The sequence below is a fragment of the Antennarius striatus genome, chromosome 5 (assembly GCF_040054535.1).
Source record: "Antennarius striatus isolate MH-2024 chromosome 5, ASM4005453v1, whole genome shotgun sequence".
NCBI classification, from domain to species: Eukaryota; Metazoa; Chordata; class Actinopteri; order Lophiiformes; family Antennariidae; genus Antennarius; species Antennarius striatus.
In genome coordinates this window covers 20,177,237-20,204,929 of record NC_090780.1, presented here as the reverse complement: position 1 = coordinate 20,204,929, position 27,693 = coordinate 20,177,237, and the positions used below count along the sequence as shown (strand labels likewise).

Sequence of the window (27,693 nt, the reverse complement as noted above, 5' to 3'; positions counted from 1 at the left end):
CCCCAGGAAGACAAACACGAGCTCGTTTTTCTCTTCCAATTTATTGCAGTTAAAACAGCCATAAAATGTATCTTACCTTGATTCCATCAAAACAATACTGTTTCTTTGTGGTAGGAGAACGTAAGCATAAATCAAGGGATATTCCTGTTCTCTCAGCAAGTCAGTTGTGACTGAACCTGCATGGGACATTTAATGATGGCTGGGAACATGCTGATAAAAGCGAACATGCGTCAGAGTCTGAAGAGCCTCATGTATGATCCTATCACTGCCACCTTCAAACAAAACATGTGGGATGAAGGTTTGGTCAACAGACAAAAGATGAAAAAAAATACCACTAATTGGAGGATATCAGGGCAGCAGTGGCTGCGGTAGAGCGGGTCGTCCAATGTTCCAAGATTGGCAGTTCAATTCCCGCTCCCGCCCAAAATCACCCAGAGTGTGAGCTGACAGTGAGAGGTGTCAGCTCACCTTAGGAGCACTGCAGAGGTGCCCTTGAGCAGGGCGCTGTCCCCCTCACAATTTGGGCGCTTCACAAAGGGGCTGCCCGCCACTCTACCTCCCATTGCATGCTTACAGGCCCCCTTGTGTTTGGTTGTGTGTATTACAGGGGCCTGTACACACTGACATGCATGATTGTGATTGACTAAGTGTACATTCTTAATTTCCCTTGGGAGATTATAACAGTATACAAAATATTTTAAAAAATATTTTAAAAATCAAACTTGTTATGCTGCATCAAGGGTTAGGGACTTACCTTCCCATAAAAAATGGAAGTGGTGGCCTGTGATAAGAGTACACATCAGTTGTTTTTAGATATGTTTCCTGAAGAGTGGAAGAAAAACAAGGGTGGCCTTGAAAGGACTTTCCTCTTGTCTTAAGAGTAGATGTGATCAAAGGACAAGCGGATGGGGAAACCAACATGAAACTAAAGCTGTTCTGTGCAGTGAGAAGCCAGAAACTGGCTACATGTGTGGGTGATGACATTAGACCACCCACAACCCAACAGAGCAGGTCTGACCACATACACAGCATTCGCTAAGCATTCTCTTTCTAACCTGTCAGATGCTGACTTTTTTCTTATTCATTCCTTTGTTTCATTCTGCAAAACTGGCCTCTACAGGCTACTTTTTACTTCAAAGCTAATTAAAAAGTTGTTAAAAAAACCTCTCGTTCCCCTTCCCACTGTTTGTTAATGAAAAACATTTCTTTGGGTCATGATCACATTCTTCAGAAATAAAAAGTATACACAAGTAGGAAAAACTAAAAGCATTACACCACAGCTTGCCTTGATTTACTTCATTTGAGTTCTTATTTAGGTTTGGTGTTTTGTCACAGTCAAAAAAGCCTAGGTCGTTCATAGTTTGGGACAAATTATGTTTCTCAAATCCATCAGCAGGGGGAATGACTGCAAAGCTATTTGTCCTGTAAAAGCAATCCGTCACAGCCTCGTGAACCAAAGCAGGGGGAAAAAAGCAAGAAACGTCAGACGGACATGAGCGATTGACCACAAGTGTATGGACGACAGGAGAACCGAGAAACTGGAATAGATTATTAAAAAAGTGGATGGGAGGGTGGGAGTGAGCACAGATAGTATATAGGTGGCGTAAAATAAGACAGACAAAAACCAAATGAGTCTTGTCTGCCCTGGCTGTTGTGTACTCACATAAGGTCACTTGCTAATGAAGTGGAGAGATAAGCCATTATGGAGCCTGATGTTAGCAACCAAATAGTCCACCAATAATAAAGCAACACAATTCCTAATATTAGTGAGTGACACTATAGAGGAACACAGTTTAAGGTTCATTAATTCACTTTAGGTTCATTAATGATTAAGAATGCATAATCATTAATTTAAAGACATTGAATGTCTTTAAATCAAATACTGCCTCTATGGATGCAATGTCAAGCACTTTCAGTTCTGACCGAGATAATCACAAAATCAAATAAAAATGCAAAGATAGGAGTGCCTTCTGGAGTTTGTTGGAGGTGTTCTTTGGAGGGGATCCATAAACATGTGAAAAATGCAAAAAGCCTATATTTTCGTGTCACAGTCATGTTGGACATAAAATACACAACTCAAGCATGTTTCGGCATCAAGCTTTCATCAGGGAGACAAAGCGTTTTCATGCAAACACAGTCGTGATAACCAATGAGAATCTTCCACTCACAAATGTGGTCATAGATTAAACAGGGTTTAGGGTCCTGGAAATAAGAACCACATTCACATAAACCTAGAATACAAACAAAGATAATGCATTACAGAAGACAACAAAAACAAAAAGGTTTTCCAAAAATCAGTGAATTCTAGATCCTAATTTTGGCTTGGGCGTTCAGGCCAGTGATTTATGAACCCACAAGGCTTCTTAGTGGTTAAGTTTCTGCTGTCTGTCAACTTTTCTGATGGATGTTAGGATGTGGTCAATGCCAAAGACTTACAATGTAGCTGGGTGACTTATTGAAATCCAGACTGTTTAGCTATGGGATACTTAACTCTCCCTTCTGGTATCTTTTGCCACCTGGTCTTGAAAACACCTTTTTCGTTCGTAAGATTTAAAACAATGGGACATTCTAGCCAATAGATCACAAATGTGCTTTTACAGATAATAAAATGATGCCCAATGAAGTCCTCCAGGATGTGAAATCTATAAATGTTTCACGTCTCAGAAACTACTTGATGAAAGGTCTCCAGAGGCTATGTTCATCTGAATTTGTTGAGCCTGACTTTTCAGTCAGTAGCATCAAAAGGTCACAATTTTCACTGAGAAGTTCATGTATAATAAACTTATTCACAAAAATAATTACATTTACATACCATTGGATAAATACTAAGTTTTGTCTGCTCAAAATGTTTCCAGCATTTAAAGATACATTGGTAAAGGTCTGTCAAAGGTTCAACCTGCACCTTGAGAACCCTGAAGTCTATACTGCTATATATGGGAAACCCCATTAGTTCTAAAAAGTAAAGTCAAGTACACTTCATAAACTCAGAGTTCTATACTCAATCTCCATTACAGCTATTTAAAGTTTTTATTTTTTCCTACACGTCACTACTTTCTGGAGAGCACTTACGAGAAATAAAAAAATATATATACAATTCGGCATTAGATGACTCAAACATACTGTAATCTTGTTCAACAAATCCTGTGAAAAGTATTCTTGGCCAGTGGCTTTTTTTATCCTCTACCCGGATGGACATAAACATCCAAATCGGACCATTCGTCTTTTCCTGCTATGTCAGGGTTAAGTGACTTGCTCAAAAGAGCCATGGTTGCTTTATGAAAAAGCAGGATATATACATCCATTTTCCGACAGTCTGACCACAACTTTGCTTTTACAGCTGCCAGGCTCCTGCCTCCTCGGGTGCGACGAGAAATCGACTGAAATATTAAAAGTTGGTTTGCCCTTATGAGGTGTTTGAGCAGAGCATAAATACGCTCGCTAACACAGTGGCTGTGGTGTTACTGGATGACTGAAGGCGAACCTGGGTCCGGGTCCCTGGGGTAGGAATGTAAAACATATGGTTGTGATTAAAACAGGGGTAGGGGAGTACAGCACTTAGATTAGCATGCTGCCTGAGGAGCTATAAAATGGATTGTGCCAGTCGAGCACTGCATGAGGCTGCCATGTTCTGACTTTACAGAGGCAGGATTGAAAGAAGAGACATAAAGCAAAAGAATGTTTTATTATTTTTCTAAGTATTCCTATGGAATGACTGGCATCAATCTTTCAACAAGTTTTATGCAAAGTTTCATGATAAAGACACAAGAAATTATCAGTTCACATAAATTACTGTAAACGATTCAGTGTCTTTATGCTGTTTAAATGTGCAACAATTGACAACAATTAGCAATTCTGAGGCGAGCAGTCTAAGTTGTAACTCTTATTTCAATAGCTAACTACTTCGCTAAAGACAGAGTTGTTATCCGGATGTCTAAACATCACTTAAGGTAAGAAATAAATATGTATTTAGTGGAGAACCGTCCCTTTAAGGATGATGAGGAGGAAGATTTCTTCAGATGTGTTCACAAGGTTCCTCTTTGAGCTGTGAGAGGGCGTCGCTACAGATTAGCACCCGCATCTGACACAGCAGAGCGCGCAGCCTATCCATTGTGAGCGTGTGCGCACACACACACACACACACACACACACACACACACACACACACACACACACACACACACACACACACACACACACACACACACAGAGGGATTACAGCACATATTTTAGGACGGACGGTCTTCTATACTTTATATCATTAATCTGTGATACTTATTCTCCTTTAAAAATGTCTATGTTTTGATCCTTGCAACCAGTCACATCTACTTATCCTTAAGTTTGGGAGAAAAGGGGTTTGTGGGAATAATGATACTGTATGAGCAAATGTTTCATTATATACTGGTGCAAAAGACATGCTCCTGAAAGGGGAATACAACATCTATACATCAAATGTTGTTTGTTGGGATTTATGTGCAGTGTTCCATATGGAAAAAATATGTATTACGCTTATGGAGGCCCTCAGGTGGGCTGTGAAAAGTCTGATAAATGTCCTTAAGTAATGTCACTTGAGTTTCAGTTGGGGCTGAAAATGACAATTTTGAAAAATGACAAGTAAAATCTGCCGAGGTTAAAAAGAAACGGGCTTAACAGACCTCCCCGTGTGACAGCAGATGCTCGAGAATAAATTAGCCTGATTCTCAGACTGAACTGTTGGCAATTGAGGGGTTGTTTTTTTGTGGGTAATGTAGCCCTTAGTGTTTTTGATAAAGAATAGAGTGTGTTATGACCACATATCGCAGCTGCATCAATTATCTGAACATAGAGTATACTGCGTCTATTGTTGGTGGACAAATCTTCTCATCTGCAGTGCATTTTATCAAGTCTGTCTGAATCTGGACCCCAAGGAAGTGACACCAAAATAAAAAATTCCCAGGCCTAAATTGTCTATGTGCATTTTTTAACATGATAAAGCTCATCAAAAAGTAGGTCTATTCTAAAAATCAATGACTCTGATCCAATTTAGATACTTGACAGCTTTGCAGTAATACGCAACAGCTGGAATAAAACCTGTTCATGCTTTCCTCGTGTTTCGTATAATATTCATAGAGAGGAGAAATTCTATCTGTGACTACAATGGCAGGACGTTTGGGCAGAAATTATTCCTGTAGAGGTATAATGCATGTTTCAGTAATAGAGGTTCAAGGACCCAAAGAAAAAAGTAACAGTACCAAAACTACTGGTTTCTATTTATCTCTATGCTAATACCAGCTAATCTGCATTCAGAAACAGTTGCAGTGTTTAAGCGGCGCACTACAAGGCAATTCAAACAGCTGGCCTCTATACTGCAGACATCAGTCAATTAAAAATGGCCTTGATTACATTAGTTCAGGACAAACTCCATTTTAAATGCAATTCTAGCCATATGCACTTTGAGAAAAATACAAGTTAAATCATCTGGAGAATTTGTATTACTAAGTTTTACTTATCTACCTTTAATTATTTGTATGAGGGAGCCTGTGACAAGAATATCCTTGACTGCTTTATGTGACTGTTATGCACTATGGGTATATTGTCCTCTACAAAGAAAGATCAATCTGTTCTGATCAGCCACTCATACCCATTATTAGTCTTTTGTCACAACCAACACAGAAACCCTGCGGATTGAAAAGCAATGTGGAATTTCTGACAAAAATAATAGAAAAACAAACACAACCTACTTCAGCCCAAAACAGGAAATGAGGGTGATTTGGTGTGTTAGTTGCCATGACCACTTTATGCTGATTAGATACTGGCACTACAACACATTATGAGACAGATACTTAAAAGACACAAACATGGAAGTCCAAACATCTGCCTCTATTAATGCCATCAAACTAAAAAGGCATCACATCACAAGACTATGGCTTGAACAATGAATGTTTGTCCACTTTGTTTCCAAAATCGGCAAGCCATATCACCTGAGTTCGAATATTTGTGTTTCTCCCTGATAAATGAATGAAAACATGATTATAGGAACTCCCCACCCTCCACTCCCAATACCAGTACTGCAGTCATTTGCCCATCTGTGGCCTTGCTCTCTTTCATGGTTCACCTGCTGTCAGAAAAACGTGACAGCAGCACTGGAACAGTGTCAACACAACCACTGTTTAATGTGGGAACACAAAGAAATCCTGGCACCCAGGGCCCACAGAGGAAGGGCCAGGAGGGACACCGACCCAGGACAGAGAGACACACCTCAGGGCAGATTCCCACCAGGAGGAGAAATCAGACAAAAGGCAGGACTTTTGGAATGGTTTAAAAAGCTGGATTGCAGCAGGAAAGGAGTCAAGGTTTACACTTATGTGAGGTAACTAGATTCCATATGGGCTCCAGAAAAATGATGGAGGACAGGAGGAGGTGAGTTATTGAATGAAGGCAATGAGAGGAAGAGGAGGAGGGGTGCAGAGAAAGAGATGAAGGATTGATTTCAATTTGAGTGATGGAATGAATCTCAGGGGAGGGGAGACAAGGGGCTTGGTTTGGGGAAAAGCCCCTCCTAAGGTTCATTCAAATCTACAGTGCCTTGCGAAAGTATTGGCCCACCAAGAACTTTTTGACATTTTCTTATATTTCAGGCTTCGAACTTAAAGATAACAAACTGAAATTATTTTTCATGAATCAACAACGTGTGAGAAGTGGAACCAAATTTATTCAACATTTTATATTGTGTTTACAGATAAAAAAACTGAAAAGTAGGACGTGCAAAAGTATTGGCCCCGTTCTTTCAGCTCAGCTAACCGACTCCAGAAATTCTCTGATGACTTCTGAATGATCCAATGTTGACCTAAACGACTAACAATGACAAACAGAGTGCACCTATGTGTCATTTGGTCTCAGTTTAAATGCACCTGCTCTGTGATGGTCTCAGAGGTCTATGAAAGGAACACTGGAGAACAAACAGCGTCATGAAAACCAAAAAACACACCAGGCAGGTCCGAGATAAAGTGGTGGATATGTTCAAAGCAGGAATGGGATACAAGAAGATTTCACAATATTTAAACGTCTCCCGGAGCACTGTGCGACCAAAAATATCAAAATGGAGAGAGCTTACACTGCAAATCTACCAAGACCTGGCTGTCCCTGAACTTTCAGCCCAAACAAGGAGGAAACTAAGCAGAGAAGCAACCAAGAGGTCCATGATCATGCTGGATGACCTGCAGACACACACAGCTGAGGTGGGACAATCTGTCCATAAGACAACTATTAGTCGTACTCTGCATAAATCTGGCCTTCATGGAAGAGTGGCACGAGAAAGCCATTTCTGAAAGAAAACCATAAAAAGGCCCGTTTTGAGTTTGCAAGAAGCCACACGGGAGACACAGATGACATGTAGAACAAGATGCTCTGGTCAGATGAGACCAAAATTGAACTTTTGGGCTGAATGCAAAATGTTACGTTTGGCGTAAGAGCAACACTGCACATCACCCTGAAAACACCATCCCCAAAGTCAAACATGGTGGTGGCAGCATCATGCTCTGGGGTTGCTTTTCTTCAGCAGGGACTGGGAAGATTGTTAAGAGTTGATGGGAAGATGGATGTACCCAAATACAGGGCGAATCTGGCCGAAAATCTGCAAAAAGCGTCTGCAAAAAACCGGAGGTTGGTGCGGAGGTACACCTTCCAAAAAGAAAATAAGCCTAAACATAAATTCAAATCTACACTGGAATGGTTTAAAACTAACCATATAAAGGTGTTAGACTGGCCAAGCAAAAGTCCAGACCTCAATCCAATAGAGCATCTGTGGAAAGATCTGAAAATTGCTGCTGCACAAACGATCTCCATCTAACCTTAAGGAACTTGAGCTGTTTGGTACGGAAGAATGGGCAAATATTTGTCTCAAGATGTGCAAAACTTATAGAGACATACCCAAAAAGACTTGCGGCTGTGATCGCAGCAGAAGGAGATTGTACAAAGTATTAACTCAAAGAGGGCCAATACTTTTGCACGTCCTATTTTTCAGTTTTTTTATTTGTAAACAAAATATAAAATGTTGAATAAATTTGGTTCCCCTTCACGATTGTGTCTCACATGTTGTTGATTCTTGAAGAATATTTTCAGTTTTTTATCTTTAAGTTTGAAGCCTGAAATGTAGCAAAATGTCAGAAAGTTCTTGGGGGGCCAATACTTTCACAAGTCACTGTATGAGGCTAGACGTGGCCACTGGTAGAAACTATACAAGTCTTTATTTTATGATCTAAAACATACTCTTTTCCATCAGCAAGAGAGAATGATAGATCACTGGAGAGAGAAAACACAAAGGAATTAAATGAAGTTAAGATGGGTGTGAGCTTCAATGCTAATGAGAGAAAGATGAGGTAATCTCTGTGTTTTGAGTGGTTCCCATGACCCAAGGTGGAGAAGTTTGTAATCTTGGCTTGTGATTTTGTTTTATAAAATGTCCTCAATTGTGCGACTTTACATGCAAATGAATTAAACTGAAGCCACAAAAAGAAAGGCAGCAAAAGTCTGTCAGCTCACACTGGTGAGAGTGTCGCAATCAAACATTAAAAACTCAGACCATCACTTAATTCTCCCAAACCATTAAAAAAAACAGTTCGTTGGCAGTCCAAGTAAAATTTAAACGTAAATTAATGAAAATTTAGACATGAGAAAATGTGCTACATGAACAGGTGAACATTAAAGTCTGAGGCTGGAATTAATTATGCATGTCTACATCTGTTAAAGCTCCAATTAGACTATATGTCAGTGATGACCATTAACCATGAACACATCTTTGTGATGCATGCCGGTCGGACATACATTGTCTTCTTTCTGTCATTTACGCTCATGTAAATTTACTCTCATGTAAATTAAGTAACTGCTTGGCTTGTACACAGAGGTGGAGTTTAATTCCTCACCATGGTGCTGCTGCTTAATAGGGCATAAATCAGTTTGAGAAACAGAGCAGATGTGCAGGTACACATACACACACATACATACATGTTCCTGTTCCTGTGTCTGCTCTAATTCATCTGATAGCAAGGCAGATGGGAAATGTGTATTGGGGTTGGTGTGCGTCCATGTGTAAGTGTACGCACATGTGTTTGCAAGTGAGAATGGACACTGGAAATAAACCCATCCCATTGGCCAAAGGGACACTTATGGGGAAAATACTCACCTGTTAACTTCAAACTTCTTGCTGGCAAATACCTCATGGATATCTTCCAGTTAAATTATAAAGAGGAAAGAGCCAGGTAAAACCTGTATGTTTTCATTAATTAATTTTTCTATGGGTTGATCTTCAACAACTCGGTGCACTCAATGAGGTCATTTAAAGAAAAAAAAAAGTCAGACCTTCTCACATCTGGATTTCTTCTTCTAATGCCATTTGGTGCTTAGGTCACACCAGAGAAACAGGTCTATTGCCTACATAATGTTTGTGGGCTAGATAGCCAAGGATGCAGTGAACTTTTTTCAGTCCCCTGTGTGAATGCATAAGCAATCTCCAGAGGTGGCATGCAGCTCTCCAGTCTTTTGGCAGCTTAGGACATGCACACAGGTCGATCACAAGGTGTTAGAATGGCCAGAAGGAGGGCTACAAAACATGACAAAAATGGTGCAGTGTGATTCATTACTGTGCAAATCAAAAATGATGCAGGCAATGCTATTTATCCCCGAGAACTGATGTGATAATGTCAAGTCCATGAGTCTACAAACACCTTGCTATGCAACCTGGACCTGGTACGGGTGGTGAGGATGCTAATAACTCCACTGATGCTAAGGGGAGGGAAGCTAGTCCTTACCCAAGCACACACATCAGCAGACTTTAATCCATCATGGTTACCAGAAAGTAAATAAAAATATGATGTATAAATAAATAAAAATGAATGATGCGACACAACATTCATCCCACGATGGTAGGTACAGTATGTATTGTAGTGTAGTTATTGTATGTTTAGATGTGTGTGATCTATAGGGAGTAGAATTGATTTTAGCCCGAAGAAGGACACACAATAATGCTCCTTCAGATAAAAATACTGTAATCAAAGCTGATTGCAGGGGTCAATGAAAGTGAGGATTACGACCATCTAAAGTAAAAGGAGTCCAGAAATATTCACACCAACAAAGCCAAATCTGTTGAATAAAAATAAAAGCTTTCCATCGACAACAGTGACATTGTAAGTAGGGCAAAAGTGTTAATGACAAGAGCGTTGCCCAGGGGTTCGGCATTTCATGCGCCGACATTAACTGAATACAGATTCACTGCTGACTCACAATCGAACAAGGACACAATGGCCTGTGGAAATGTTATCAAAATATAAAGTCTATGTTTAGAGCGACAAAACAAAGACACTTTTATGACCTTGTTAGTGCCTTTTGCCACACAATAAATTTGGAGTAGAGAGCTGTGTTTAGACCACACACAATGTATGCCAACGCACACACACACACACACACACACACACACACACACACACACACACACACACACACACACACACACACACACACACACACACACACACACACACATTTAGCTACTTAAACCAACACATTTTCCAAATCACGTCATCGTAACCCTACGACAGTATTTGTTTAAAATGTCATTCATTTATAACTATTTTCCTGTGGAAAGTCTTAAACGTAAACTCAGGATTTACATACAGAAAATAAAGACCATTGTGCATTTGTTTGTATTTGATCTGTGTTTCCATCATATCAGATTCCATATTAGTTTCAGTGATTAGACCTCATTGCTGAAGCTTTACAAAATATTCCTGTATACAGTATATGAATCCTGACCGCCGTCAGACAGTTGGTGATACTAATCCCACCTTCTCCCTGCGGTTCACCATAGACTTGTGTGAGCTGAGGCTGAATGGAGAGAAGACGTGTGGTGAAAGTCTCGCTCATCAGACTCAGCTCCTACCAGATGTGGCGTCGTACCTTGCTGTTGGTGCAGCAAGGAGGCAGAAGGAATGTGGTCTGTCCATACAAAAGACAGCTAAACAAATTCATCTGCCTGCAACATCATGAGACCAAGCTCCTGCTCACCCCACCACTGCTTATCTACCGCCATCAATGTGTGTGTGTGTGTGTGTGTGTGTGTGTGTGTGTGTGTGTGTGTGTGTGTGTGTGTGTGTGTGTGTGTGTGTGTGTGTGTTTGCGTGCGTGCGTGCGTGCGTGCGTGCGTGTGTGTGTGAGAGAGTGAGTCTTGGGAAGATTTTATTTAGTAATCAGCCAAGCCCCTGGAGATGACCGGCGCCTTGGGATTTAGGACCCTGTTGTCATGACAACCAAAAGGTCATCTGACACCAATCACCTCACACATCATGTTTACACTCTCCAGATGAACACTAGATGAGGGCAAAGGGATACAGAGTGTTCTGATGTGGAATTTAACTTGGGTAAAAACAACATTGGTGAAAACTGCAAATATATAATCAATCTCTGGTAAGTGGTAGCCAAGGATCTGCTTTAGGGATCCGACCCGTAAGTCAATTCAAATGTAAGTCCAGGAAGGAATGACTGGCATTTGCATTAAGCAACAGTGAAACAAGAATGTAGTAAAAAAAAAATAACAAGGACATACGGGGGTGTGGTCACATAGTAAAAATCACAACAACCTCCGTTCTCCCTGGTCTTTATTTTGCCATCATGATGGCGCCTACACTGACAGGTGCAGCTGAGGTATGTTACAGTTTCACCCCAACCTGTTCGACTGGATCAACAACAAGCACAGAGTTTGATGGCGTGCCTGTTCTCTCAGGTGATTATTCAGTTGAAACTGATCTTTGCGAATTATCATGCTCTTTTATATCTGTATGTACCTACAGCAGGAAGTATGCATCAAGAAAACTGAACCCAAAAACAGTAAGGTCTCACTCTCCTGTATACGTTTTCAAAAATGTTACACTAATGGCGTTAACAGATCAAAAAGAATACAGCGCCCTGGCGTAATGTTGAGGCCATAGCAAGAGTAGACAACATTAAAAGTAAAACAGCCACGACCGGCTTCGTAGGATTCCATCCATTCCTGAGGACAATGAACAGATTGTTGATGCATAGAGCTAATAAACACAGACTAACTGGCAGCATGGGCAGAATCTTTATAAAGTAGGGTACTTTTTGACTATCTGACATCATTTGGAAAGTGAGATGGAAAATGTGGGAGCTTGTGGTGTGGACAACACTGATTAAAATTGGAGGAATGTCATGATAAAGTTTGGCAAAGCTCACTCTCGGCGTTAAGCCGTTTAAGGTAGCCGCTCCTTAAAATAGCCTGAAAATAGGAAAAGCCAACTGTGCATTACTGAAGGAGAAGTAGAATAACAAACCCAGGTAATCATGACCTCATACCATTATCCTGAAACAACCAAACGGATGTTAGGAGTCAGCTTAACATCCTTTTAAGCTGACTCCTTAAACTTAGTCACTACCAACTAGTGACTGAGTCGCTCGGCAGATAAAGTAGAAATTAAACCAAAAGGTGAGCCAACAACCCAAGAAGTACCTTCAAATAAGACAAGAAACATAACACCAGAGCTCAGTAACATATGACATTGGTGAAAATTACCTTTCTTATCGCAGTCATTCACACTTCAGCTTTAGAGCTGCTTTCTGTGATAACATTGTTTAAAAGTGTTTAGAGCTTTCTGTGACCCTCAAGAGGCTTAAGACCGAAACCATTCAAAGCTTATAATAAACTCTTTGGAGACAGTGAGGTGACAACTGCAATATGAGGGATGTTAACGTCTCCTGCTTTTTAAAAATAAGAGTCCCACAGGTCAGGCCAGGAGAAGAAGAGGACTGCTCGTCTGCACTGACTCAGCAACCAATGAGGCCACAATCTAGTTCCAAATGTCCCCTTATCAGACAGTTTCCATCAAGAAGAATAGAAATCAACAACATTTGAAAAGAAACTGTGTGCCTTTAAGCGCTCAGATCCTAAGAGCCCTCAGGGAAATTAGATTTCTTGTCTAATTTATGAGCTTTGGAGCCCAATCGAGCTTCAGGTCTTGGAGGGATGTCTGAGTTTGGCAGCAATCTTATGCCTATTTGCACCAATGAGTTTTTAAAGGAAAATAAGTGATTCTTAGGATCTTAAATGGATTGGAGCAATTAATCAACAGTAAAGGAAGTGTCATTTCATGGCAAGGTGGACTGAGTAGGAACATTTATCTGCACTGAAGTTTCACTTCGCTTTATCAATGATGCCGTCGGCGAAGCTTGGAAGTTTCAACTCTGCTAGGAGGTCAAAATAGGAATCCTGCTCAGTAATGCGAGGTCCTACTTATAAGTAGCCTCAATCTTTCTGTACCAGTAACAGTTGTGTAAACTCATCCAAACGTATCTCCAGTACATCACGGACATAAATAACCTGGAGATATAAACTCATCACTGCAGCAACATGCTGGAAGTAAATAATTCAAGACTTTGACACGGCAGCTTTTCCCTAAAGGTTTCCTGTGGAAAAAAGACGTAACTCATGAAGTGCATTTCAATGACTGACTTAACTCTGCTATTGTCTCTGAGGCCATTATGTCTTCCTACAAATACCTCAGACACATGAGAAGCAAGGTGCAGGTAGATTTGCTGCAGAAAAAGTGATACTGAGTCCTACAAAATAACTGTTGGTGAAACAGAGCAGACACCTGAGAGACTAAAATAGTGATCTTGGCCAGGGCCAGCTATGTAAACAGTAACATTCCTGAATAGTACAGAGTGCACAGAAACCGCTATCGGTGCAGAAAGATGGAGTGACCAAGACAATACCCCTGTACAAAACCTTACTTTAAAAACTTTAAAAACTTTTTAAAAATTTACATGTAATATATTGAGATGTTTATTTGAACAACATGGGTTGTTACATGTGAGCTCTTGTCTTCCCACATCAGAAACTGCAGTGGTGGATTACCAGGTGGTGGAACTGAATTCAGACACAATCTTCCTCATTTGACCATTTGAACTACAGTCAGAAATTACATGGTGCCCACTTAAAGGCCTTGCAAACAGCATAAACAGTGTGCTATGCGGTAAACCTCGGCTTCACAATGGCTCCGTCAAGGCTGGCGACATTCAGTCAGAGGTCTGCAGAGCAGTCACTGGATTAACTGAAAATACAGGCATGGAGTCAAGGCCTTGAGGGTGTGTGTAAAGTCACAATCCTGCTGCACAGTTGTATTTCCACATGGGTATCAGATCAGCCACTTCTACAGCAACATGTGGTCCGCACTAGGGCTGTAAATCTGATGACATGCATCGCTATACACAGGCTATTATTGCCCCAGTTTGATACAGTGCGCCCTCGCGCATCCGTGCATCAACACTTGTGACTTCACCTAATCGTGGATTTTTGTTAGGTAGACAGGTGATACCATACACGCATTCTATTAGTTGATGGCCTCCAGAAGTGCGCTCGGTTCCGTGAGTCTCGGAATGCAAAGCACTTCCATGAGACACAAAAGTGCTTTAAAAAGTTGATAAGAGTGTGGGAAAAGGTAATACAGATATATGGTTGTTTAATATCAGTATGAGGAGGGTTCATAAACGTTTAAATTACCGTAAATAATAAGATGAATAGTTTGTCATTATATCACAGAATTTGTTATTCGCGTGTGGTTCCTGGAACACATTAACCGCGAGTAATGAGGACGCATTGTGCTTCACAATGTATCGAGACAAAATAGCTCAATGATAAAGCTGTCAAATTAATCACAATTACTATTAACTTTGTAATTTTTTCAGTGTTGTGGTTTGTCACATCTCAGAAATGGTGAAATGTCCAGCATTTCTAAAAGCAAGCAACAACACTTTCAACCAATACACAAGCCTAGTTGCATAACGTGTAACCACGGTTTGCATGTTTGCTTTGCATCTGAGAAAATGTGACAAAACGCCTTCAGCCTTCTAAGATGATGTCTGAAGTGCAGTCACATTATGGTTTTTACAAGAGCTGGAGGTCAAATAAAAAACTAAATATGGAGAATGAACCGCAGCTTGATTGCCCCACATCATGTTGTCACAGATTAAGTCAGTTTCACCATCGACACTCAGAAGTTCTCAAAGATCTTTTCAGCAGAATGTAGTGTTGTACAAGTTTATGTATCACAGTAAAATAGATTTTCGAATTATAAAAGCAATCTGCAGTGCAGTGGGTAGCACTAGCACCAAGTTTTATCTTATCCTGTGATAAACTGGAAATTGGTTGTAGCCCAACAGTCACATCAAGAGAGCAGACATTTCAAACCTGTGACTGGTGACAGCAGTGGAGGGACATGAAGGCCAGTGACTGTTTAATTAAAGCTCAATCTTTCCCTGTCTCTGTTTATTAGTCTCTGCTTGTCTATTTAAGACTCATTAAGAGTAAGCCATGACATTTGTCTCACTGTACCAGTTTAACAAAGCCTGAACAGTAGAAGTTGAATGCATGGACTTCACAGAAATGCATGAAAGTCTCTCTCGTGTTATATCCATACAGTTGGAAAAATGACCACAATTGGCTAAGATGTATACCAGCCCTTGTAATCTGCTATCAGATTCACAACACAGCAGGACAGAAAGGCTTTTGCTAATATGGTGCTGCCAAAACAGAAAACAGTCCACTGAAGCAGTGCGCACAATTTAAATTTGAAGGTTAAACACTGTCTATACGATTTATTTATTGAGTTATTATAAATTTGAGCCACTGGAAACAGTTCAATAACATGTTAGACACAGTTATCTAGCACTGTTAACATTATGCCTACTTCAGACTTAACAATATTTATGTATTCCATGATGGTCTTTTAAAATTTACAATGCCAGTATACAATGCCATAAATCTGTGCAGCGTCTTGGTTGGAAACCTGGCAACCTTACAAATATTACTCCGACCATTCATCCAAATCAAATGATGTGTTGTCGATGAGGCAGATCGATAAGGGCTATTGAAGTTCTTGATGTTATGGCAGCAGTCTTTCTTTTAGAAGGAAAATACAAAGACAAAATGAGAACTTGTGGTAATGAATGCATAACTTGTTTTATTCCAGGTGTTCTTTGTTCCATCACGGGCACCATGGCTCTCATCAGAACCACGTCTCATTTTGCAGATAAAAGGAAAACAAATTCTTTGACTTGTGCATTCAGGTGGATGTGCTATTGTCATTTGCTAACACCTGATCTTTGTTTGACACCTTCATATACTAACATAGCACCTGATGTCAGTTTTTCACAAGGAAATGTAACATTAAACAACTACAACCAAGGCAGTCACAGACTGCAACATCCCGTGACACCCCTGAATTCAAGAGTTTACCTTGACCTACTTGCATAGGTGAAAAACAAAAGGTAGTGCTCTGACCTACTGTCATTGATCAAAGCACTAGCTTTGATCTATGGTCTTACTCACACTGGCCTTCTCCCTCGTCTTTCTTATCCAGTTCCTAAGTGTACAAAAGTTCAAATTTGTCAAATGTTGAATCTCACATTTATACTTGTATACAGTAGGATAGAAATACAGATAGTTAAGCTTGAACTGTTGACTTTAGTGTATTTTTGTAGGTAAACTGAACAGGAGATTTTGTCCTCAGAATGCACAGGAATGCAGGAAAACAACCCCATTTTCTAAAAAATTTCCCGGGGGGGGCCCCCAGAACCCCCCCCTGTGGGGGGATATCCCCCCCAAACACCCCTATGACAAGCGTAGTTTTACCCCCCAACAATTAAAAACTTGCATTCACTATGTGAAGATACAGTCATACAAAATATTACTCAATGTTTACTTGTAAGTTTTACTTGGACTACAAGACATTTTAACTTTGACTTAGACACTTTGATTTTAATAAATTTGATTCTTGGTATTACTCAATGTTTACTTATAAGTTTTACTTGCTATTACAGCAAGCCGCTGTCTTGGACACAGAATGTGGCTTTTTGTGGCTTACTCAATTCTTTTACACTGAGCCACAGTGGCTTAGTCATACTACCTCCTAGTGCTAGCCCAGGAAGTTGGCAACATTTAAACACCCACATACCTAATCCCCAGTTTCTATTCAATTATTTAGAATACCATTAGGTTGCACAGGCGTGAAACCGTTTGAAACACTACACTTTAAAGCCAGCATGATCTCTGGTAATTGAGTCACGCGGTGAACACTCAGATTAAGTGGAGGCACAGCTGATGCACCGTCACCATGCAGAGTCACACAGTCAGACACAGTGATACCATACAGCTGTAGCAGATGTAAGTGAGAAATGCTACTTGGCTCTTATCTGCTAATAAGTTACTACTGAACATCAGCACCGGGAGGCAATACGCCGATGACACAAGCATACTGTAACTCCTGTGTCATTTTAGGATATCTCTAAAGCCATCTGATGTCTCCAACATTCCAGCTAAATGCTGCTTCACTGCCTGATACCATTTTGCTAATGTGTCCAAAGTCAGGACCTCTGGCGAATTTCCATACAATGCATTGCCCATCTATTTACAGAGCACATAAGATCAATGTTACATGTGTGCAAAGGGAGTTCATTTTGATCCAATTAGGACAAGTTAAATTTTGATATCAATATAATCCCTTCTTTGCAAAGTGCAAAGATGTTAACTTTGCAGTAGATGCCTATGGAAACAAAGGCATTACAGAGATGGGACATGGTTGCAGCACTGTCATGTAAAAAGGGTTATTAACTACATAGCATCAGAATAAATCTCTAAAAAGACACATTTTCCATAAAATCAAACTAGTGATGCCTTAGACCACATGCATCGATCCATAAAGGTACTTCTGCAAACTTTTTAAATCTTCAACAACCAATTCTATTTTTTCACCAAATTCTGCCAGTTAAACGCCACCCACATAGAGCCATCTTTCATGTTTGCTGTCATCTATGACTTTTGTGAAGTGACCTGTAGGGCAACTCTTTTCATTAGGAGATTTTAGCAGCTAAAGGACAAGTGTGGGAGAGCTATCCATAATAAGAGTCAATTCCCTGCAATTCCCATTTTCAGAGAGACAATGAGGGTGGGGATAATGAATGAAGACTCCAAAGGGGACCAATAAAGAGAAGACAAAATAGAGATGAAACAGGAAAAGGAATAAGGGAGTGAGGTTTTATCCAGCCATTGTTGTGTAATTACCACTGCATCGATGCAGCGGGAGTTTGAGATAGTGCATGTGTTGCCTTGAACAGACAGACTCATGCCTAAATCCTCTTAATCAGGGCTAGACTGTCTCTAAAACCTGTAGGTAGCCCCTTGTTTTGTCTGTTTAAGCAAATGTATGTGCATGAGTAAGCTTCCTGAGGCTTTACATTAATGGGATTTGTGTAAACAAACCCCAAGACCTCATTCAGAACGTAATCAAGGGTAAAGAGAAGGAGGAAGGGGGAAAAGGTATATCCTTACCCTAACCCTAACCCAACAGCAACATTCCCATCATGCAAAAGGGTTCCAGATGAAATCACAAACACAACATGCAGTGAATAATCAACTTATTTAAATACTTGATGGTTTAAATGATTGTAAAGAGGAAAAAGAGTGTTAGAAAAATAAAGTAAATGAAGTGGTGGAAGTCTTTTTTTTTATTAAAATGTGTGAAAACTGTGTGTATAGTGTACGAAGATATTATAGTGTACAAAGATTTTACAAAGATTTTTTAAATATTTTTTCCCTGGAATTTAATTCATAAGGTTAAACTATAATATATATTAACTCAAATTTAAAATGAAATATTATAATATTTTGAGATATTTTGGTCTTTTTTTAAGTGTAAGCCACATTTATCAAATAAAATGCTTCAAACATTACATATGAGACTACGTACAACACTAAGTATAGTTTTCATTGTCAGAAACACCTGACCAAAAAATTTTCATTGTCTTCTACTTTTGTGAACTGCACCGGTATGTGTGGTACATGTGGCTCATGTAAACAGGCCCAACCTATGTGGAATGTGTTTCTCTAAGTCTACATTACGTCACATGCATTTAACACACTGACTGTGTTACATAGTGCTTTACGTTTAATAAAGAAACATTGGAGTGGCAGACTCCTAATGTTGGACGGAGGCCAGTCCTTTCGGGCCCAGGTGGAACCAGCACTACAACATTTTTCTTGATGAATAATTAAGCGATTAATTACTTAAAAATAAAAAGTCTCTCACTCATGTGCAAGGAATGTGTAACAAGAACAGGGTGCGGTGTTGTCCACAGAGATAGGCATTGCCCAGGAAGTCCTCTTATAAAATGACATAATAATTTAAAGAATTCTCTAACTGTAACATTGGCTTTAAGCTACATGCCTGTAAACCCAGTTTGTCTTTGTAAAAAATAAACATTTCAAATTAGTCAAACACTGGAGTTTACTAGCATGTATCCTAAGATGCCAAATGTGTTCAAACATGAAATTACAAACACATAAAATTATTAGATGCACAGGAACTTAAAGACGTTTCCGTACAGAAATGAAATCCCTGTTCTAAACATAAATTTAGAATCTTCACCTTTCTGAGACACTTTTTTTAAAACAATTTTTACTGGGTCTGGTCTCAAAGTTATCCCATTATATCATTTCCCAGTCATTCCAAGATACAGGCCAAACCATATCTAATCCGAGTTTGACAGCAGCAGAGCTGACAGACGTCAGGATGTCTGCTACCCTGTCGTGCATACACATCATCATGGGTACATGTACAATATATGTGCACATGCCATGTCTATTTGAAAATTTGCATGATTCCATTCCTGATGGAACTGCTACAAAGACTGCTTTAGCTTGGATAACCCTTTCAAAAGTTCAAAACTTACATTTGGCTATTTTAGCTTAGCAAAACCTTGACAGATACAGTCTCAGGACAGTGGGATGTCAACAAATGGTAGGTAGATTACAACCTTGTTATAATCACTATCACTGACCAACTCAGTAAAAGTGCTCATTCTGCAAGGCGAAGGGCGAAGCTGAAAAAGGTGAGGCTGTGTAGTTGATGTAATGGTTATAACCTCATATTGGACTTCGCCAGCTGACCAAACACTACTGCATATGATGTGGACGTTCTTCTGTCAGTTTAGAAAAGGTGGCATCTGCAAATATTAAATTTGTAGTTGAGGATAAGGGTTGCAGCTTACATCCAAAAAATGCATTAATAATCTAGTACAATGACCAATAAATTTGTCATGCATAATTTCACTTACTCTCAGAGTCTGTGCTTCCAGTTGGGGAATAAGGCCAACCAACCAGCAGAATGGACAGAAATGAAATGGAGGTCTTTACAGTACATGTGTGGACTCAGTCGATGCTTTGGCCAGGTTGCCTTTCTTTTTAGTGATATTTGGTATGAGGCTATAATTGTCTTGTGTGTCCAGATACCAAAGTAGAACTCAGAGCTTCAAAGATTAAATAGGTCAACAGATTAAAAAATTGAGTAGCAACAGAACCATCAAGAAGCAAGAGCAATTACTACATTTTCAAAGAATTAGTTTCGATTTTTAGACACAACTGAATGTTGAGGCCTTTCTGGGGAAGACTCTCTCTGGTCCGAGTACATTGAATGAGAGCAGTTTTCCAAGTAAAAGCAAAGGGCACTGAACCAATGCCTCCTCGGGCCTGCTATCGTAAATTAGCCACTATCATTAATTAGCCTACTTTTCTCCTCTGACAGAGTGTGTAACAGCGAGTGCCAAGTGAGACCAATCTCCATTCACACTCAAGACAATAGTTGACACTTGAGCTAATTATCTAAAGAAAGACCATTCTTTGGTAAACAACAGAAAAGGCAGAACACGTGTGCATGCGTGCCTATTTAGCATAGTCAGATGGCATTACGCGCCCTGTAAAGTTGATAACTGAAGATCCTAACTCTACATTGAAATGCAGAGCTTATTCCGAGCACTGACATATGAACGCAAAATCATCCTGAAGTAGGTAAGACTATACTGAACACATGACTCCTATATCTCTCACTTTCTCACTTTGTCATGCACACAGATTTAAGCACACAAACTCAAATTGAAGACAGGCTCCAAGAGAGGAAGTCAGGTTTTTCTACCACTGTCAGGGAACACAAAGGTGGAGGAACGGCTGGGGATAGGAGGGGTGTCCTGTTGAGAGAAAGGAAATAAACACTTCCATATGCAATTCCTGCCTGATGCTAACAGCTAGGAGTTCATGAAAGTAATATATTTGAGCAGCAGTGCCGGAGTTACCAAGACAGGTCGCTATATAAAAGAGGGAATATGTCTTACTTGCAGCTGCAGAGACTTGATTCCTGACTGGTCTGGCAGAGAGACGGTCAGGTTAAAAATGAGTGTTTGGGAAAGAGTGGCCAACTGTGCCAAATCCTGTTGACTAAAGCAAACCCACACACTGTGCACGTCCTTCCTGTTTGTCATATCCATACTCTTGCCCAGTGACTGTGTTGCTCATATGCCGGTCATATTTTTCATGTAAACTATCCATACAGAAATTCTGGGATTCCTCAGATCAATTAATAATAATGATTTGTGGTTGCAAACAGTGTATAATGTCCGTTGTGAATGTTACACTTTAAAATATAGACTTTTCTTGTAGCTTCCCCATCATAAGTAGACACTCAAGTTTAGATTATCAATGGTATGAGTGTGTATAGTAGTTTTCCCACTGTTATCAAAAGCAAGCCTTACCTTACACATGCTGCAGTACTGGCCAGTCTCTTATCAGCTCAAACTAGGAAAGAGTGTGTGGTGTGAATAGAGTGCAGAAAGTCCCACCACCCACCCACCCTTTTCAACACTTCTTTTTATATAGTTTCCTACCAACAGCAGCAAATACTTTGTTAATATCAGCGAACCAAGACTGCAGCAGTACCTTTCCACACATCTCACTTGATTAAATTGAGAAAATGGCACCAGCTCAGGGTAAAATTAGGTCACTCCGATTTTTACAGATGGCCCTAGTTGCCAAGCATATTTTTCCAATTAAGGCTGATTAGGGAGGGGAAATTCCCAGACAGTGTGAATTATTAAAAACTTTAAACGGAACTTGATAACAGGATGCGACACCCCAGTGACAACCGACATCCCCAGATGGTCCCCTGGAAAAAGGACCAACTGAAAATGATTGGTTAGAAGTGAGACATGAGTTTCCTCTTATTGTCCTTGGAAGTTGCAAAAAGAGTGGAGGAAGTGGTGTATCGTAAACACTTGCTGTTACAACTATTTAAATTCTGAATGTTGTAAAACATGTGTACACGAAGGACCAATAAGAATGACCACATTGTTTCCTACGTGCTTCACAACAGGAAAGCTAACAGAAAGACTCCAGAACTTTAAAAAAAAAAAGTAGGAATGGGTTTTCTGACGTGTTTAGATCGTGTAGATGTCCACAATGTACTTGAAAAAGTGAATGATTTAGAGAACATCATATTTGTAGGCTATTAATTCTATTTTCAATTACAGTGGTACCTCTACTTACGAAATTAATTGGTTCTGGAAGAAATTACTTAAGTAGAGACGCGTTTTCCATGCAAATGCCCTAATCTGTTCCAAGCCCACAAAAATTCCGACATAATGTTTTATAAAGCATAAAAATGCATCAAAACATGTAACAAATACATGTTACGATTAGATTATTACACAATAAATGAGAGTTGTGCATAACGTAAAACACAAATAATAAAGAATAATAATGATGGTCATTTACGTTGTAACAGTTGTCCACATTGTTTTTTGCCCTCTTTGGTTCATGCGCTCCTATCTCACGATGCCGAACACCAGAGTGAATCCCAGTCCTCCTTTTGAACTTCTCCAACCACCCACGCAATGCCTTAAATTCCTTAAACTTCCTTTTGTTTTAATAACATGTCGATTGTAGATTTTTGGCCATATTCTTTGGCGAGATCAACCAAACGCATCCCCTTTTCATGCTCTTCCATTATCTCTTGCTTTGTTTGTATGAACAAAAAAACTATTTTCTTCATCTTTTCTTTTCCTCTTTTCTCCGTCACTTTCTTGGGGTCCATAGCGAATACGTACTCAAAAAGTTATTATATTTGCGAAAACTATCAGTCTACCTCACGGGTGGAGTGCCGAATGCCGAGACACTCCATAAGCACGGTTCTAGCTCCACACAGAGCTGGAGTGACGTCCTCCTTAGCCAATGGGGTGCCAGGAAGATACGTAATAGGTAATAGCCAATAGCAGAGCAGCTATGAGAATGTTGCATTCAGCAACCTGTGGGAGATTAGAGTATCAGCCGATACTGAGTTTTTACATTACATAAGTCGAAATTTCTTTCGTAAGTAGAGGTAATATTTCCCTGATGAGAAATTTCGTAATTAAAAATTTTCATAATTAGAGACATTCGTAAGTAGAGGTATCACTGTACTTCCCAAACACAAACTCTGACTGGACGGAAGCCCGACCGTACTGAAGACCACCCAAATATCTTTTTGTGAATAATTTAAGCAGTTTTCATTTCTATTTATTCAAACGTCTGAGAACCAATCATTTAATTGTGTCCAATCTCTCCTTGCTCTACCCCTCCCTCCCATTGGAAACACATACACTGCAGAGGAACAGAAAAACGTTCAGCTGTATTATATTGATCCTGCTGCTGCATTGATTGTGGTGAGAACTCTCCTTGGTTGAAGGCTGCATTAAGCAGTAGTTTAGTAAAAGGTTGCAACACACTGAAGGAAAACAAGCTTTATTGTTATTATGCAATTAATTGCATAATGAAATTGCAGAGTAGAGGGTTAACCTTGAAGGTAAGGTTATTTGATACAAAATTGATTTTTATCATTTCCATTTGAGGACTTATTTTTGCCAGATCGCCCACCCCTACTCTCATAATTCCACCACACAAATGCATAGAATTTACAGACTGAGGGTAAATATGAAACTAAAACTAGAGGTCCTTCTGACATGGAAAGTTTTTGTCACTTTTCTCTTCTTTGATTATGTACATATTTCTCGTGTCTTGCCTGAATTGTGTCTACACTGCCCTCTCACTATTTGAGGTTATATTGCTCACTTTCATTCATATCCATAAGAAAATTTGAGCCTCCATATTTGTAAGTCAATTCTGACATTAGATGAGCAGAGTAGTCAGGTAAATTTTGATTTGGCAGCACATAGCTGTCACATCAGAAGGATCAGGTGAAACTGATATCATTAATGATGACACAGTTTTACTCAAGTGTCCCACTGAGCCAGTTCATAGCGTCATCATCACAACTCCATCCATATTCAACTTAATTAGCTTAATGAGCAAAGACCACCGTGCAAGATCTGTGAATATCTTCAGTTTGTTCCAGAAGTTTTTTTGTGTCCTCACCGTTTGTGAATTGAAAAATATAAGATACTGAAGTTGCTCCATGCTGATAGGATGGAGGTAGGAGACAAGTCTTCTATTCCTTACAAAAATGGCAGCAGACAGAAGATTAAGAAATTTTCAGACAAGAGAAACTGGTTAGTTAATTAGAATAAAAGCCTGCAGGTCAGAACACACAAGACTCAACACTTTTGTAGAAACTTTAAACTAGGGTAGCAGTTTTTCCATGCCCAATACTAATTTTTGACCCTCTCAATATGGTGGGGCACAATGCGATTACACAGGTAAATGCTGGTGTTAGGGTCAGGGTCAATGGATTACTTTCTAAAAAAACAAAATTTCAGAAAAGCCTGGTCCAAATTCTGAAACACCACTGGCAGGATTCACAGGTTATAAATACAAATTGTCCTTGAACAGCTGCTCTTTTCGTCCATCTCTGCAAGGAGTTGGTGAGCCTTCTGGGTATCCTGTTTGCTTTGCCATGCTGGTAGCCTGTCAGTGTGACTCAGTGTCACGGCGCTCAGCATTACTAGATCTGACCGTGAAGTGGCCAGACCCGCAACACTGGCCTGACGTCAGGTGCCTGATGCTCCCATTCATGTTAGCTGCCAGACAAGTGTTGCCTGTCCAGCCTGTTTGAGGACTCAACAGATACTGTGCAGAATCCACAGGCAGCCATAAAATAATACAAAAAAAAAAAAAACACATGAAAACTGAAACTTTGCTTGTGATCTGCTCTGTATATAAAAGAGTTTTAATTTCATAAAGAAATAAAAGTAGTGTACCTTATCAGAGAGAGAGAGAGAGAGAGAGAGAGAGAGAGAGAGAGAGAGAGAGAGAGAGAGAGAGAGAGAGAGAGAGAGAGAGAGAGAGAGAGAGAGAGAGAGAGAGCGATGGGGGGGCTTGTTTGAAATATTTGAAAAAACAGGCTAATCAAGCACACACACAGACACACACACACACACGCACAACTGCATTCACATTCGGCCCATGATCATAATCTGGATTAAGGGAGATTAAAATGCATACATGGAAGGAAAAAAAACATGGAATGGGCCCCAGCATCAAATTAAAAAAAATTGAGACATGTCACTGTCACCGATGTCTAGCTGAGACAATGCAAACTTAAATTCGTGGGTTTAAGATAGGTAAGAATGTATATCTAGATGATTTTTAAATGAAAGCTCTAGATTCATGAAGTACAACCGCAAAGCCAACTTTGCGGTTGTAATGCAATATGTAATATGTAATGCATATTTAATTGAAATGTAAATGTATTTTTCTTTCGCGGAATTCATCCTAAATCAATTTAAAATACTTTTTTAATAACCGGCAAAACATTTTCAGCCCTCGGTTTCGTTGATGAAATACACGACATGAGAAAAACGCCAGAAGTTTGAATGAAGTTTCGTCCAGTCCTTACCTTGCCTGACAGTTTTCAACCTGACGGGACCTTTACAGTTCTTTATCACCGTTTGGATGTCGTACAAGGGTAATCCAGAGATCGACAGGTTCTCCACTTCTAGCAGCAGCTCTCCTTCATTTAATGTTCCACTTTGGTAAACTATTACATCCTCGTTTAGTTGTCCGATATATGCGAACTCCCCATTCTCCGCGCCGCCGAGCAGCGGCACGTTGAAGTCCCCGCTGGCATCTCTACTGACGGAGCACTCGTTCACTCTGGAGGTCCAGTGGGGCTTCTTCTGCACGGCGTTGTACATGGCGAAGTTACAAACCGACACCGACGTGCTCGGATTCCGATGAGAAATAGTCCACAGCAGCGAGGTTCCCTCACCAAGTTAACTTATATCCGAATGAAACTTTCTTCCTCTTCAACAGAAACATGGGTGCTTGTGAGAGTGCTTGTCCCACCACGGGTGTCCAATCAAGCCATTCCCGTCGGCTCTGAAGTCACTCCTTCGCTGCGTGGATAAGAGTTTTCACTATTTACTTAACATCCCTGCACTTTAATCCACCTTTATCGATATCATCTTACATATGCCGCGGTCCCATTCACGTCCCGTGTCCACCGATAAACTCACTTTAAATGACGTTTATTTCTTCCCTCCACTTACCGGGGACTGAGAGCGTTTCCCTCCGTATGAAAGCGTCGACTTTGTGGGTGCGTGACACCCTCCTCTGCCCGGTCGACCAGGTACGGCGCTCTCGTGCGGTTAGCTGAATCTCATTACCTCTGTGCGCGCGACTGAGGCTCAAGGAGATGTGTTGCTGTTCGTGTTGCATTCTAGACTGTCGGAAAAATCACTAGTATGTTTTTTTGCTCCGACAACGTTGTGCAGGCCCTCGCAATGTTTAGACGTGAAAAGTCCTCGACAGGTGAAACGGAAACGAAAACGTTCAATAACCATTGGAGATTATGAATCTTAACAAATATGATGCAATATTGATATGATAGTATGATACGATATGATATTACCAGAATGTTACGAAGTATACATTATTTGCACTTTAAATTTATATATGTACATATTGTTATTGAGTGTAATTATATTTATTTACATATTCTTTATAAATACATATTTCTTCATTAAATTAAGTCATTCATTAAATTAAATTAAGTTAAATTAAGTCTACATATTTAAAATGTATGCATGCGTTTGTAATCAGTAGCTAGAGTGTGCTTCTTAATTTCCCTTCGGGGATCAAACCAGTATATAAAAAAAAAAAAAAAAAAAATTAAAATCACCTATATATATGTATTATATACCGCATATAGTATACGTAACAAAGAAACCAAACGTTGCCAATTACTTAGAGTAACTGACTACATAAAATAGCAACATTTATATTGATATATGGGGTTTAATATACGTACAGTATACTGTAGTATCAACACGGATTGCAATACCTCGCTTTGAATGAGACAACCGTATTTGCCGAAGTGCAATTGAAAGCAGCAAATTTACAAAAAACGCATGCGTACTGCTGAGCGCTTCATTTCGGCTGTAGGCTACGTTACACATTAGGGAGAGTTCTGTGTTTACGGCAGTCATTTCAAACGATTACATTTAAATAAAGTTCTATTCGAATTCACTCGTTTAATATAATTGGGGTTTTTTTTTTACTAATGTCTTTGTGAGACATTCCTAATGCAATTTGCTTCCCTATAGAAATTTACGCAAAGGAATCATAATCACTTGAACAGACGCTCAAATAAAATTGATATGTGATATCATTATCCCCAATAGTCAATAGACTTGATCAGATCACACTGTTTGTAATGTTTGTTTAACATATGTTTGATTTTCATTGTAATTCTTCTTTCCTTCATGTAAATTTTACGTCATGGGGGTTAATTAGCCCATCAAATAAAAAGGAAGGAGCATTTTCATTATTCATTGAGTGATGGAAGCAGGATAAATATATAAATGGACAGTCAGATAAGACAGTGGGACGGCAGGGAT

The 27,693-nt window shown here is 39.8% G+C and overlaps 1 protein-coding gene across 11 annotated transcripts in view; it reads right to left on the bottom strand.

Annotated features, from left to right (window-relative positions):
• Positions 1-26,453, bottom strand: part of magi1b (membrane associated guanylate kinase, WW and PDZ domain containing 1b) — a 119,262-nt gene extending 92,809 nt beyond the window's left edge. For 10 of the 11 annotated variants that reach the window (XM_068314346.1, XM_068314343.1, XM_068314341.1 and 7 more), the window contains exon 1: positions 25,692-26,451. In XM_068314346.1, the coding sequence (XP_068170447.1) occupies positions 25,692-25,989 (298 nt within the window). In that variant the 5' untranslated portion in view covers positions 25,990-26,451. Of the gene's footprint in view, positions 1-25,691 lie in introns of all 11 variants that reach the window. The other variant, XM_068314340.1, reaches the window with a different exon arrangement.
• Positions 26,454-27,693: the final 1,240 nt, after the last annotated feature.